Source organism: Sebastes umbrosus, chromosome 7 (assembly GCF_015220745.1).
Source record: "Sebastes umbrosus isolate fSebUmb1 chromosome 7, fSebUmb1.pri, whole genome shotgun sequence".
Taxonomy (NCBI): Eukaryota; Metazoa; Chordata; class Actinopteri; order Perciformes; family Sebastidae; genus Sebastes; species Sebastes umbrosus.
In genome coordinates, this window is record NC_051275.1 from 15,725,517 (window position 1) to 15,739,676 (window position 14,160).

The window sequence follows — 14,160 nt, forward strand, 5'->3', positions numbered from 1 at the left end:
TCTGAAACACTGACCAAAGAAAATCTGCAGAACATAATACATTTTACATAAATATTTCTCATCCAACCCATGAAAGTTAAAAAAAAAAGGGAGGGATAAAAAAAATCAAATATAGTGCAGGAATTAGAAAAAGCAAAACCAAGCAGCTATTACATTTATGTATGTGAGCATGGGTGTACAGTGGAGACAAAAAAAAAAAAAAAAGCGCAGTGAAGAGAAGGGGGGAGGAAGGGGGAGAAGGCGGAGTGAAAGAAGCGAGAGGGTGCTCGCCTGGCACAATGAGTCCTACTTGTTAGCCAGTGACAGTGTCAGGGATCGTGACAGGGTCCAGACGCTAGACACCAGCTGCAGCGCCTCGTAAATAGACTGCTGTCTCGCAGGCACATTTGCACGGCAATGGTTGCACACACACGCACACACACACACAGACACACACACACACACACACACAGGCATGTGGGCACATGCATATACTATGGCAGGCACACAGACAGACACTGACTTATTGTCTCTCCCAAATCTTGTAAAAGGGACAGTGAGCCTCTTTGTGTCTTGTGTCCTGTTAAAGCTGCCGTGAACAGAAAATGCACTCCGCACACACAAGAACTCCAAACTCAACAAAATGCCAACGAAAATAATTAAATGTGTATTAATAATTCAATAATGTATTCAGTTATAACTAAATGTTGATACTCTATGGAAAAACAAAACTTTGTGTTGAGTCCATGTGTGGCTTGCTGGAACTACAAGACTAATCTTTCCCAGTACTTTTGCCTCGATGTAAACTTTGTGTGTGTGTGTGTGTGTGTGTGTGTGTGTGTGTGTGTGTGTGTGTGTGTGTGTGTGTGTGCGTCACCCCTCCCTCCACGGTGATAATGAGGGGGGTAACAAACTACATCTGCCCTGTGGTGCGTGGAGGGAGAAAATGTGGAGGAGAAAAAGGAAAAAGAGTAGGAGTGAGTCGAGAGTTTGGGGGCGAGAGGAGAGCCGAGCTGGACGGGAGGTGAAGGGGTTAAACGCGCGGGACTGATCCTGCTGAGCCAGCAGCAATACATTAAAGTGCAAGGTTTCATTGTAGCAGATACAGAATGAAACTCCTTCCCATTAGTCACGCTAGTAACTGAAAAGACTCTTCGCCCTGCTTAACCCTTGCTGCGCCGCAAACAAACCGCAGCGACAACACAGGTAAAGCCCCTGTAATTGGGTAATGGCTTCTGTGTTTGTATGTAAACTTGAGATTACAGTAATTATAGTACAGTGACAAAGTGTGCATACGTATGCACTTGAGAGGACGGAGGAGTGTATGTCTGAATTCACACATAGAATTCAGATGGAGTGACCTTTGGAGGGGGATTTTCATTTTCTCTTCCCCCCCCACAATCCTCTTCTTGAGCAAGCCTCCCACGCCATGCTACAGTACACGCTGTCTCTGAGGGGCTTAGGGAGGAGAAGGCAAGCTATACCCTTCCTCCATTCAGAGCAGGGCAGGACCATAATCATCATAATTATCATCATCATCACACGGTCTTAACCAAGACACACCACAGCAAAGCAAGTGGTGCGCTGACGAAACAATGGACCAAACCAACCACGTAAACAAACCCATAATGCAAGGACGTCGTAAGGTGAAGCGGGTCATAACAAAAAAATTAAAGGAGCTAGTTAAACTGTCAGAGTTTTAATAGCACAATAATATTTATTTTTGTTCACACAAAGAAAATGGATACAAACTGGCTTCATTTGAATGATTTCATCAGCTCACGGCTATAATCTGGCAATTTTCCCAAGAAACTACTGAAATCCCTCGTTCAGAAAACCAAAAGTAATGGTAAAGGATAAAGCCTCCCTTCGGATGTTTATAACTCTACACGTTATATTAATGCAACCGCTCCAAAACACACACCTTACCCCTCTGGAGAAGACATGTGTGTTGGCTCAGACCTCTCTCCAGCCCATTTGTTTTAGTGCTCCAGAAAGAAAAAAAAAGCCATTTGATCCTAATTAAATCAAAATGGAGCATGAAATGCCTGGTGATCAGCACACAAAAAAACCCCAGCCCTGGCTGTTTGTTTTCATTACAACAGGTCTGAAACGGCAATGCACTGACATCTCCACGTACACTCAAAGAAGCCCTGCAGGTCCCACGAGGGCAGAGCGGGGAACTGGTAATATTGTTTCTGGCCAAACGTTCAGCAATAATAAAACAACAATTACCATTCATCATTCTCTCATTTCCCCTCTCATTACAACTCCGGTTACCATCAGCACCAGGTAACAAGGACATGTGGCATGCAGCCTAATGTGGTTTACAGAGATGAACATTGCATTGAAAGCATAAGGCTTGTCGCGAGCTACACAATGTAAACCGTACTGCTCTGGAAAAGCTAACAGTGTACCACAGATACTGTTGCTTCATCCAAATCGCATACTAAAGTCTGAATTCATTTTAAAATATATATTACGCCTAGCAAAGGGAAAACTTATACTTACAGTTAAAATAAAGCGGTATTGATGGAGCTGATGGAGCTGTTCGTCAACATCTGTTATGAACGTTGTCGTCACCACCGCATTGCATTGTGGGATACTTATGTCGGTGTAGTGTCCAGTGTTTGCATACTTTAATATTTCACCGGAAATAGTATGCAATTCGCGTACTAAGGTTTCTGACATACTAAAAAGTCTCACATACTGTTCTAGCGTATTAAATAGCATGTTGGCATGGAATTTCAGATGCAACCTGTATGTTTCAGGGAAAGGGACCTACTGACTACAAAGCTTAAATGTAATATTGTAGATGAGAATAAACAAATACAATACACAAAATGCAATATGAGGAAAGATAGGTTTCGGAAAGTAAAAAAAAAATTCAGACACAGCCATCACCTCATCCGACACTGGAAAGGTGTATGTGGGATTTCCAAAGCTATTCAACCGTCCAACAAGCAGTTCTGAAACTCAGTATACTGTCCCTTTAAATCTGGATCTGCATAATTTCATCAATCAGCAATATTGATTAATTCTCAGTTACTGTCAGCGTCGATTTTGACTAGTGAAAGTAGGTTGGAGGTGCGCCAGACTTTGCATAAATAGAACCAGGGTGATCGTTTTTTTAAACAATCTGATGTTCGCTCGCTTGTTCGAATCGCGTTCAGTTAGGAAGAGGTGTTAGGGCGAGGACGACTAATTGCATTGTTACTGCAAGAGCACATGAGACTGTACTTGTACTGGTAATGAATGGACTTCCTGGTTTGACATGCCAAACAATATTGGTGTTTGGGTTAACCCCGATTATTAGATGAGATGGCACACAACTTACATGTCCCCTTTGCACTAAAGCAAGGCTTTGTTACACACAAATCAACAGACAATCAAATGAATTTGAAGTCTGAGAGGTGCCACATACGGTATCTTTAAAATCTCAGTTTTATCACCCAGTTAGCTTTATGTCAAAGTACTAAGCTGCTGCAACATCTTTCAGTTTCTCTCTTTCTGATATTTGTTCTTTTTGAAATCGTTATGTTTAGCAGTAACCTCCACCTTTCCAATATGTGTGCATGTATATACAGTTTCTACAGCTGCTAATTGCTGACATCTCATTGTAGTTATAGAATAACTGGAAGAATCATGAGGGGGAGACAACAATTCAGAAAAAGGTAGTGGTGGAGAGTAAAAGGGTAAGTAAGTTTTCTTACTCCAGTCTTGTCACAGAGTCGCAGGGTGTTGAAGGAGCCCACGGCAAACACCTCTCCGTCTGGAGCCCAGGACAAAGAGGTGATCGGGTAGTCATGAGACGAGGAGGAGTAAAGCAGACGACCAAAGCTGTCCCATACCTGTTGAGGGAGGACACGGTTTGAAAGGCAAAAAAAACAATTCAACACACCCACAAGATGTCTAAAAGTACACTCAAACACTGCCCACCTTATATTTACAGTCTTCTCCACCTGACAGTATGACGTCATTAACTGAACTCCAGTCCACCTTCAGAACAACCCCATCATGAGCCTTCCACTGGAGAGAGACAGAGTTGAGAGAGAGTTATGTCAACACAACATAAGGATGCTATCCATACATAACTTCTCCCTTTTGTTGAAGAGAAGTGGGAGAGACCTCCAATAAATCCCTCCACTTTTACGGAGTCCAAAACAGAGAGAAAGCATAAAGATGAGCAGGATAAGCTCCAGAGAGAGTGGCTTTTAATCTTGTTCTTGCATAGTTACATGTTTATGAAATGTTTCATATTATATCAGCGTAACTGAGAGTCTACATCATGTGTTACAGTGTAACAAAGAGCAGAAAGCCTCTCACCAGCCTTATCTTACTGTGTTCCTACCTTGTTCTTGTTCTCTCTACATGCCTACACTCTATTTTCTATTTTTTTTGTACCCTGCTTGCTCACTCTATGCGCCCAATGGAAACACACGTAAACGCATGCACTTGTGTGTATCTGTGTAAGGGATTGTAGAGATCATCTTTTGGGATTGTAGAGATCATCTTTTTCCTGTTTGTCACACCCCTTTCATATCATTTATCCAAGCCAGGCAATTTCCAACCCATGTCTAACCCTGGCTGGCTGACGCACGTTAACACATTCAGACTGAGCCCTCACAGGTTCCGCTCGCATCCCTGGATGTGATCTGTGTGTGCTTGTGCCTGCATGTGTGGCGATAGCTGGGGGAGAGCAAAGGGTTGAGAAGGCGCACATTAAACCCTCCACTGTTTATCCAAGGTCCCAGGTGGTATTCGGCTCCAAGAAGAATAATAAACAAATGTATACATGAACAAGAAAAACACTCACTGGTGTGCAATGTCCTCGCTGCACCCTCCCTTAATGCAGCAGCACTCAAAGACATATAGATCTATTGCATTCTTATTCCTTTTTATTTATGCCTTTATATAGCAATGCAAATCAATGAACCTCGAGTTTATTTCACAAAAAGACCTGAAAAGAGGCAAATCACCCAGTGATGTCAGGTCAAATTATAAGCAAAATCCAAACACAAGATAAAAAGTATCACGCAAAGATATCAACAATAGAAAAGAACTCCCCATCAGATGCTATATATGTGGCAAAGTAGACAATGAATGTAGCTACAGAGCCCACAAACTCGGACAGGGTAAAATACAACTTAAAACACTTACTAGGTCACATTATTATAGGGACTTGGTGTGTCCATAGTATTCATGTATGCAATAAGTGATATTTTAAATAATTATCAGATTTTTCTTTACTTATTACACAGTAATATGTATTGTCGTTAATTCACGCATCTATTGGGATCTCAATTTAGCTATTTATCTTTCTTATTTAGAAAAAACAAAATAATTTTATGCCTGATGTGATTCATGTAATAAACGTTTTTTGATTGATTTTATGTCCATTACTGTAATTTTTGAGTCATTAACAGAGTTAGTTACTAGGTAATATTCCAAAACCATGACAAACTGAATCTTAAAGCCAGGGTGGGCGATCTTGAGAAACTAGCAAGAGTACATTAGATTTTTAAAAATGATCAAGCTGAAAAAACGAGCCCAGTGTTGCCATCTTCTTTCTAATGAAAGTATCTAGCAGCACCAGCTGCTGAATGGCTCCAAAAGTCCCTAAATGTAGCGAGACAATCGCCAAGTCAGCAATCATAATGAAAGTGAATGGCAAACATGGCTATTCTTAGTACTCACTCAGTCAAGCTAGCAACTTGTGGAAGACTCCTGGGACATGCAATGAGTGTACGGGCAGAGTGCGATCAGGCAGACAGATACAGTAGGTAGACAGGGAGGTAGCCCTGGTTTATTACAGTTCTGCGACAGCCACATTTGCTACCAGATTTTTTATCTTTTTTTTTGTCAGAGCATTTGATTTATTGATTGCTGTCTTGATGTAATGAGATTGCAACTAATAAAACAAAAAAATGTTTCTAAAATCTTTACCAACCCTGCCTTTAAGTGACCATTAACTGAAGTCACAGATTTTCACCTCATAAAAGAATACATAAAGTTAGTGTACCTGTGTGACTTTGGCGCTGGGTTGCAAAGGCTTGATGACCAGCTGTCTTCCTGATGTGTAGAGGATTCTGTCTGAGTCTGGACCCCAGGCCACAGAATACACAGGAGACCCTGGAAGATGCAGAAACAGAAGAGGTGAACAGAAGATGAGATATTGTGTTAATCTAAAGGCAAGAGCAATGGATTGGGCTTCCACACAAAAGGACTTTGACACTTAATATTTGTGTGTGTGTATGAATTTCTCCCTCTCTATTTGACAACCTAGGAGTTGGTAGGAACAATAGCTCTAGGACACAGCGGTGCTAATTCCTCCTCTCAGAAGGTACCATATTCCCTCAGAGATCTCACCTCATTCAGCCTATGGAACAGCACTTCGCTTGCAGACACACCAGCGGAGAAAACCCGTCTAACCTCTACAGTAGAAGCACAAATGTGTGTGCCTTAAGTGCACATGTGTGAGGGAAAATGTGTGTGTGTGTGTGAATGAGCTGGGTTGTGGCTATGCGCATGTGGAGGGGAGAGGGCCTGACATTTAACCCCACTCCAGGTGCATGCGGTTTCTCACAAATGGCAACTCGTCACATGATCTAAATCTGACAAAGGCGATGAGAGGGGTTGAGGCAAGTTCCTCTCTCCTCCCTCTCGCTCACTCACTTCCAACCTCTTCTTACAGCTCTCTCTCTCTCTCTTAAAATGGGTCATAGTACCCAAGAAGAACAGCCTGCTCCTGTAGCGTGTGTGTGTGGAGTTGTAGACTCTGGAGAGAAGCAACACCTGCAGTGATCTGAGTACCATGTGGAGGATGGTGTGTGTGCATCTGTGGCAATGCTACTATATCCAGGTGTTCTACAAATCTGTAGGTCTGTTGAGCAGCCCACCACCTGGCAGCTCATTCTCCAAACAACCAGCTAAGGAAAAAAAATTGCTAAATACTGGCGCTGAATTGTTGTTCCCCTGCCAGGTTTTCCACAGCGCCCGTCATTCAGCAGGAGTGTGCCATCCATTTCCCCCCAGAAGCCAACTTTCATCCACATCTTTTTTTTTTCTGTCCCACAACTGAGAAGAAACGTTTAATAAGTCAAACAGCACGATGAATCAATTAATAAGTAAGCCATCTGTAATGTGAATGCTGGATAAAGAAATGTATCATTAGGAGTCTTTTTTTATGGCTTTTAATAAAACTCCACTCCTATAAAGCTTTGAAACTTTATGGCGCTTTTTATGAAAAAAAACCCTGCTTTTGGTTGTACTGAGCACAATTACATTCTAATAGGCTCAGCACATAGACACACACACACCATGCACATGTTCACACAATCGCACAGCCAAGGAGAGAAAAAAAACCATTTCCTCCTTGATTGTCATTTTAAATTACCTGGCGTGAGTAAAAAGGCAGCTTGAACACAAAAGCAAATCTTGCAGATCGCTCAGCACGTGCATGTGAGGTGCACGCTCATGAATACAACAACCACACGTAACACTCTTAGAATGAAAGCATAATATTAATACGAAATGTAGAATGAAAGTCTGAAGAATAAAATCAAACAACATGTGAGGTGTGGTTTAGAGGTAGGGGGAAAAAATAGATTCATGTGAGAATCGAGATTCTTATCTTCTAAGATTCTGAATCGATTCACAACTTCCAAAAATGTATTTATAAAAACGTTTTTTTCTTCAAAAGAACCTAAATATTGCTAATGATGGACAATAGTCCTATAAGTGGAAGTTGTGTCGAGCATTGTTGTGTGATTTGTTGAATTATCACATAAAATTTAAAAAAAAAGCTTTACAGTGTTATTTTGTGTACAACTTATTTTTGAAATTTTTTGAGAAATAAAAATTATGATATAATATTATTTATGTAACACGCAGCATTTTATTTTTTGTATAACTTGAATTTGTTATTCTTGAAGTCACTGAGAAATACTAAAAACTTTCTGTTAATTTGTGCTTAATTGCTTTATTTTTCTGTTTATTAGTTTAGCATGAATAAATGTTACCTTTTGCCTTTGGGTGTTCACATTATTGCTCAGTTGATATAACTTTTTCAAATACAAAAACTCCATAATCTTATACATACTTTACTTTGCGTTCATGCCATAATTTGCCACACCGCCTTCATTACCACACAGCACACTGGAGTAGTACTGAAATTAGCACCCCTATGCACTGAATTGAGAATCGATTTTGAATTGGGAATCATTTTGGGCACTGGAATCGATTTTGAATTGAATCGTGACCCTAAGAATCAAAATTGAATCGTGAGATACCAAAGTATTCACACCCATAGTCTGGCTATTTATTTTCCATCTGGGACTACGTGTAAGAGCAGACTTGCAATGCTCATCTACATGGGTGGTTATTCTGAGTCTGGTGTCAAACAGGAGCCAGATGAGGAGGTGAACTTGTGTGTCAAAGCATTAGGAGAAGGAGAAGGTTCCCCTGATACACACAAATTAAACTGAAGTTCTGTGTGCCTGCTCCTCTTCATCAGGGTCTCTGCTTCTTGCTCTTTTTCTCTCTGTCTGTCACACAAGAGGCACTCTTTGAGCCAGAAGGTTAAAAAGCTATCAGTTCTATGTGTGAGTGTGTGTAAAAGATAGAGAGAGGCAGAGAGGGTGTAATTGGTGTCGGTATGTTGTGTTGTGTTTACTAAATGCCTGCAGCTGGTTGGTCAGAGACTGGCTTCACATTACTTCTGCTGCTGGCTGGCAGCTGTTATGGATGAGACCTGCTTTAAACTGTCTCTTTCTTTTACCCTTTTTTTTACCGGCATCACGAGCGTGCTGGAAAACAGGGTATAGTGAACATGTTACGGTGGTTAAGTCCTTTTTACTGTATATGTTACTTGTTATTCAATTTCTGTCAGACTCTCAAACCAGAGTTGGTGATTGTTGGAATTTTGTTTTATTTGTTTTATTTTGTTTTTGTGTCAAGCTTGAATGAAGTGTGTTTTGATGATCAGCGAGGTAAAATTACCGTTATCTGACTGGAGTCTGGTAGCTTTGAAGAGAGCATATTAATCATATGTTTTGTACTTTAATAAATTGTAATAATTGTCCAAATCCCTTTTGATTTTATGTATTATATAGACAAAGGCTAGATATTAGTGGGTGTCAGTGTTTTATTTTGTCCAGTTGCATGCATAACAAATTCATGTGCTCTGCTTAACTTGTGTGTGAATGATCATATGAAGAAATGGTTGAGTGAGCATATATAATCATGGATAGCAGTTTCACACAAGCACTAGATACATATGTGGTCTAAAGTCAGTGAAGTAAAGCAATGGGTCTTCAGCCTTACCTTGGGTAGCTAGTGTTGAGCGTAGCATCCCACTTTTTGACCAGATCTTGATCTGCCCATCCTCTCCAGCTAAGTAATTAGACAAACAGATGAAATGGATATGGATATTAACCTTTTTTTTTTTTTTTAATTAATTCACAAAATTATATTTTAATTAAAATTCTATAGCATCAACAAGTATTTGTTAAATGACAATGAAAATATGTATGTCCCTGTCATCTTTACCTGTAATAAGAGCAGTCCCATCATAGTTCCACCTTCCAGCCAAAACCGCTCCCTTGTGTGCTTCAACACTCTTATCAACGCGCCCTATCTTGGAGGTCAGGTGGAACCTCCCTGTAAAGAGACAAAAAGAGGCTGCATGACTTCCACACTTTCAGCCTGATCTGGGTGTTTACAGCCTATAATTCAAGAACACTATTATCTGCTGGCTGCTAGGTGGATGTCGTCTACAGAGATCATGGTTTCATAAGTCTGACGGATTCAGGTTGCTGCATGAGGCAAATGGGCCGAACGTATTTTTTTATGGCCAACCCAGAAAACCAGTGAGGACAAAATATTTACTAAGCTTAAAAAAATAAAAGTACAATTACTATAAATTAGCAACAAAGCTACATGTTCTCCTCCAAGCTAAATTACAAACTTATAGCATAAAGTGGAGGAGTCAAACTAAAGGTTTTCTGTTGGTTGAATTAGGGCAATTGCTAGACACGAAGGGTGATCAGGCATGGAGACAGTTATTGAAGACGCTGGCCTAACATATACTTTGTGGCAGTGTGTATTAAAAAATTCTGAATGTTCTATGTAATTTCTGGTGGCCTAAAACTGCAAATCAGCATGCTGCTGCTCGCTCCCATTTCTAAATTTGGAAATCCCAACAAACGTGGATGTTATTGGACCAGCAGGTAGTGAGTATATAACAGGATTGTACAGCTGCACTGAAGGACTCTTTCAAATAAAAAACAACAACTTTGAAATATAAAATATCATTTCTATTTTCATTTACATATGCACTCACATCCTTATCTGTGTAGCTAAACACTGTGTGTGCTGAGTTGTTTCTTTGCTCGCTCAACCATTTACTATTTTACTTCTATTTATATATGGTTTGTTGAGGAATCCCTGATGATATATGGGTGTGAAATTTATTATGACGCCACATTGTAGTCCCACAGAGTAAAAGTGAATGAGACTGACGCACTGTTGTTCCAAACAGAAGGCCTAGCGATATCCTTCATGCTTAATTTGGTCCGCTTTGGGACAGGTCTGCTTCGATTCCACACAAAATACTTTATGGCAAATGCTGCATCTAAGCTATACTCTTATGCTTAGCCATGGGGGAATATTAGGCATCCCAAAATAATGAAGTATAGTTAGTAAATTGATGTTTAGAATATTAGATTTAGTTTTGAAAGCAGGGACAGAAAATATCACAAAAAAAGGGTCAAACTGCATGTGCACAATATAAAGAAACAACAACAAATTTTATATGCTGGCAAGGGAAAGAGAGGCTGACTAATCAAAAGGTTAAGAAAAGCCACAAGGTTAATCGAGTCCTCCCGCCCAATAAAACCCTGCCCGTTTTCAACTATATCATACAGATCTCTTAAATGTTAAATATCCTGTACATAATCCAGATTTAAAAATGTATGATAAAATCTTTCAGTGCACACCAAAGTTACAAAGAATAAAATCATGTGATTGGCATGTTTAGTTTACAATGAAAAACAGAAACGTATTTAAAACGATAACGATAGAAATACTGATATTTAACAAGGCAAAAAGCAGAAGAAAGTTGCAAAAGTGAATCGTAACAGAGTTTTCACTCTCTGGTCTGCCAGAGAAAATTGCTGCTTCAGTTTGTGGGTGTGTTTATGCAACCCTACACTGCCATTAGTGTTGTGACCACACATTGCCTGCCATAACAGTACATCCATATTATGTGTGTTTAGATCTAATATAGGCTGAAGAAGCGACATAAGAGGCCATGTGGATGCGCGTCACACAGACTCTGTTGACAAGTTTAGTTTTACAAATATACAGATGGAAAACAAAAATTCACCTTTAGTGATTTGACATTGAAGGCCTAATTAAACACTTGAGCAGAGACAGACTCACTATTTACAGTAATGCTACAATCCTCTTCCTGAAGTGAAAATGCGAAAATGAATATGCTTATGTCAAGTATCAAACTGGTGGAGATTATTGGAAAAACTCCTGAATTGTTGCCTAGTTCTTCTACTGATCAAGCAAGACACTGTCATCCTACTCAGTATAAAAAACTAGGGGAAGAAAAGACCTGAGGTTACTGAAAACCCTGTTACCAGTTATTATGTTTAGTTAGTTCAGTTAGCATTTTGACAATTGATATTCTATCAACACAATGTTGTCTAACTCATTTTATTGCCCTGTAAGCCAATCCCTGCTCCTTGTCATGTGGCTGTTTACTGAATGAACAATTTGTGAAACAAAACTGATATATTGATTTGATGAGTGAAGTCAGAAACAAAGGCCAGTTTTTAGAGAATAAAGAGACTTGCCATCAGTGCTGGTAAGGACAAAGATCTCCGTCTGGTTCTGTTTCTTGCCACCAACGGTCTTGGGGAACCAGTGTAGGTCAACGGGGTAAATGTCCTCTGGTAATTTGACAACCAGATTGGTCTCACTGGTCAGCAGGTTCCACTTGAGGATCTGGTGGTCCTCACTGCATGAGTACAGCTCATCAGCTGTGGTCCAGCCAACACAACTCACAAGTTCCTTATGTGATCTGCTGTTAAGGAAAAGTGATCTGATCTAGGTGAGTTCATTAAGTTGATCATATGAAATGCCACAGTAGCTTCTGCAATAAATAGGATCTTCTGGAAAAAAAGAATGAATAGATTTGGTACAGGTTAAATGCTAGTTTGAGCTAAGCAATAGGAAGTAACCAATCACTGGCTAAACTGTCATCCATGATGGAGAATGACTCGAACCCCATGCAGGACACCATCTCAGTACTGGAGAGCTCCTTCAGCAACAGGCTGCTCCACCCAAAGTGTGTGAAGGAACGCTATCGCAGGTCCTGCTCCCAGTAGACCACTTACACACCAAAAAACCGACGTTAACCTGTTATTTTCAGGTGGAATTTCATTGATTCATTCATTGATTCATTTCATTCTCACTGTGCAATATAATTTTCCACTTGTGCAATTTTGTTGATAGTCTGTTTATTGTCAATACTGTATATACTGCTCCTATTTTTATACTTCCTTCTATTTAAATGGTTCATATTTTGGTACACTTTGTTTAGATCTTTTTTTCCTGTGTTAGCTGATGCATGTTGTTTTTTGCACTATCCCCTTTGCTGCTGTACACTGCACATCTCCCCACTGCAGGACTAATACAGGAATATCTTATCTTATCTTATCTTACTACAATGAATGCTATATTAAACCTTTCTTCTAGTGGTGCTAACAATAATAATGGTAGCAATAACAAAGTTTTTGACGTTGTTTTACTGTTACAGAATATATATCCCAGCTGTACAGAAACACAAGTATAAGGCTAGATGGATAAAAAGGATATGTTTGGGTTCCTGTAGCAGTGAGGTCTTCAATCTCATGGTGTCTGCTTGCTCTGTTGATTCCTACACGAAAAAAAGACATTGTCAGTGACAGTAACTCACATTAAAGCTCATTATATTGCATGAATAACAACAATATAAAAGACCAAAAACGATGAACAGTAACGTTACCCTGTAGATTAGGCGACTCAGCTGTCAGCATGCTCTGGAAGCGTCTGCTGTTGCTACGGTACCTGCCACCGTTGCTAACGAGATGTCCCCGCAGCTTTGCCTGCTACTTCAATGCTAACTTGGTTTACTGGCTAATAACTGACATACTTTCTGTCTATGCCGACTTTATTATGGAACAACCAGCGATGTATGCGTGTCATTTACTCTAGAAAAAGATGCATGAATAAGTCAATACGGTGTAGAGCAAACCCTATCCATCAGTAATCAGCAATGTCTTAGCTAACAAGCTAACGAGCTAACCTCTGGGTAGCCATAGTAATCTGGGTCATAAGAAGAAGTTCTCGCGAGAGTTGCAAGTATCGCTCCTTGAAAATGGATATTTTTGAATTATCAGTACAAATGACATCTGTTATATAAATGCATTTAATATGACTAATTTAACAAACTAATTTTAGTCGTTGACTAAAGTCAGTATTATATTTATATTATATTAATATTATATATATTTATATTTCCTGAAATGTAAACTATCCCCCCCGGACGAGACTTCCTCTTACTGTAACCAGGCAACCGTTTGAACATGTAGAAACTATAAGATTTCAATCTGACAATAATCTTTAATCATATAAACATTGTAAAGAAGAAGTATTATTATAGTTGCTGCGTTTTTTTTCCGTCTGAGTACGTGTATGTCATATGATGATTATTGTTTGTTTGGAGCGAGGCGGAGTTGGCTTCGTCCCCTTTTTTGAATTTGGTGTGTGTTTTTTCCCCTGCCCTTTGAACGTACCACGGTGCCTTGCGTTAGTTTCTGGCTAACAAGCTAACAAGCTAACCTCTGGGTAGCCATGTAATCTGGGTCATAAGAAGACGTTCTCGCGAGAGTTGCAAGTATCGCTCCTTGAAAATGGATATTTTTGAATTATCAGTACAAATGACATCTGTTATATAAATGCATTTAATATGACTCATTAAAATCAAACTAACTTAAATCGTTATCCATCGATATATATATTTCCTAAAATAAACTGTCAAGTAGTAATAGTAGTAACTAGTAAACTATCCCCCCGGACGAGACTTCCTTCTACTGTAACCAGGCAACCGTTTGAACATGTAGAAACTAT

The 14,160-nt window shown here is 39.7% G+C and overlaps 1 protein-coding gene across 1 annotated transcript in view; it reads right to left on the reverse strand.

Annotated features, from left to right (window-relative positions):
• The window catches only part of ift80 (intraflagellar transport 80 homolog (Chlamydomonas)), a 45,852-nt gene extending 32,314 nt beyond the window's left edge, over nucleotides 1–13,538 (reverse strand). Inside the window, exons 1-8 of the mRNA XM_037775651.1 lie at nucleotides 13,037–13,538; nucleotides 12,868–12,928; nucleotides 11,844–12,065; nucleotides 9,529–9,639; nucleotides 9,304–9,372; nucleotides 6,002–6,111; nucleotides 3,919–4,008; nucleotides 3,693–3,830 (exon numbers count right to left, since the gene is read on the reverse strand). Of these exons, the coding sequence (XP_037631579.1) occupies nucleotides 3,693–3,830; nucleotides 3,919–4,008; nucleotides 6,002–6,111; nucleotides 9,304–9,372; nucleotides 9,529–9,639; nucleotides 11,844–12,065; nucleotides 12,868–12,904 (777 nt within the window). The 5' untranslated portion in view covers nucleotides 12,905–12,928; nucleotides 13,037–13,538. The remainder of the gene's footprint in view (nucleotides 1–3,692; nucleotides 3,831–3,918; nucleotides 4,009–6,001; nucleotides 6,112–9,303; nucleotides 9,373–9,528; nucleotides 9,640–11,843; nucleotides 12,066–12,867; nucleotides 12,929–13,036) is intronic.
• Nucleotides 13,539–14,160: the final 622 nt, after the last annotated feature.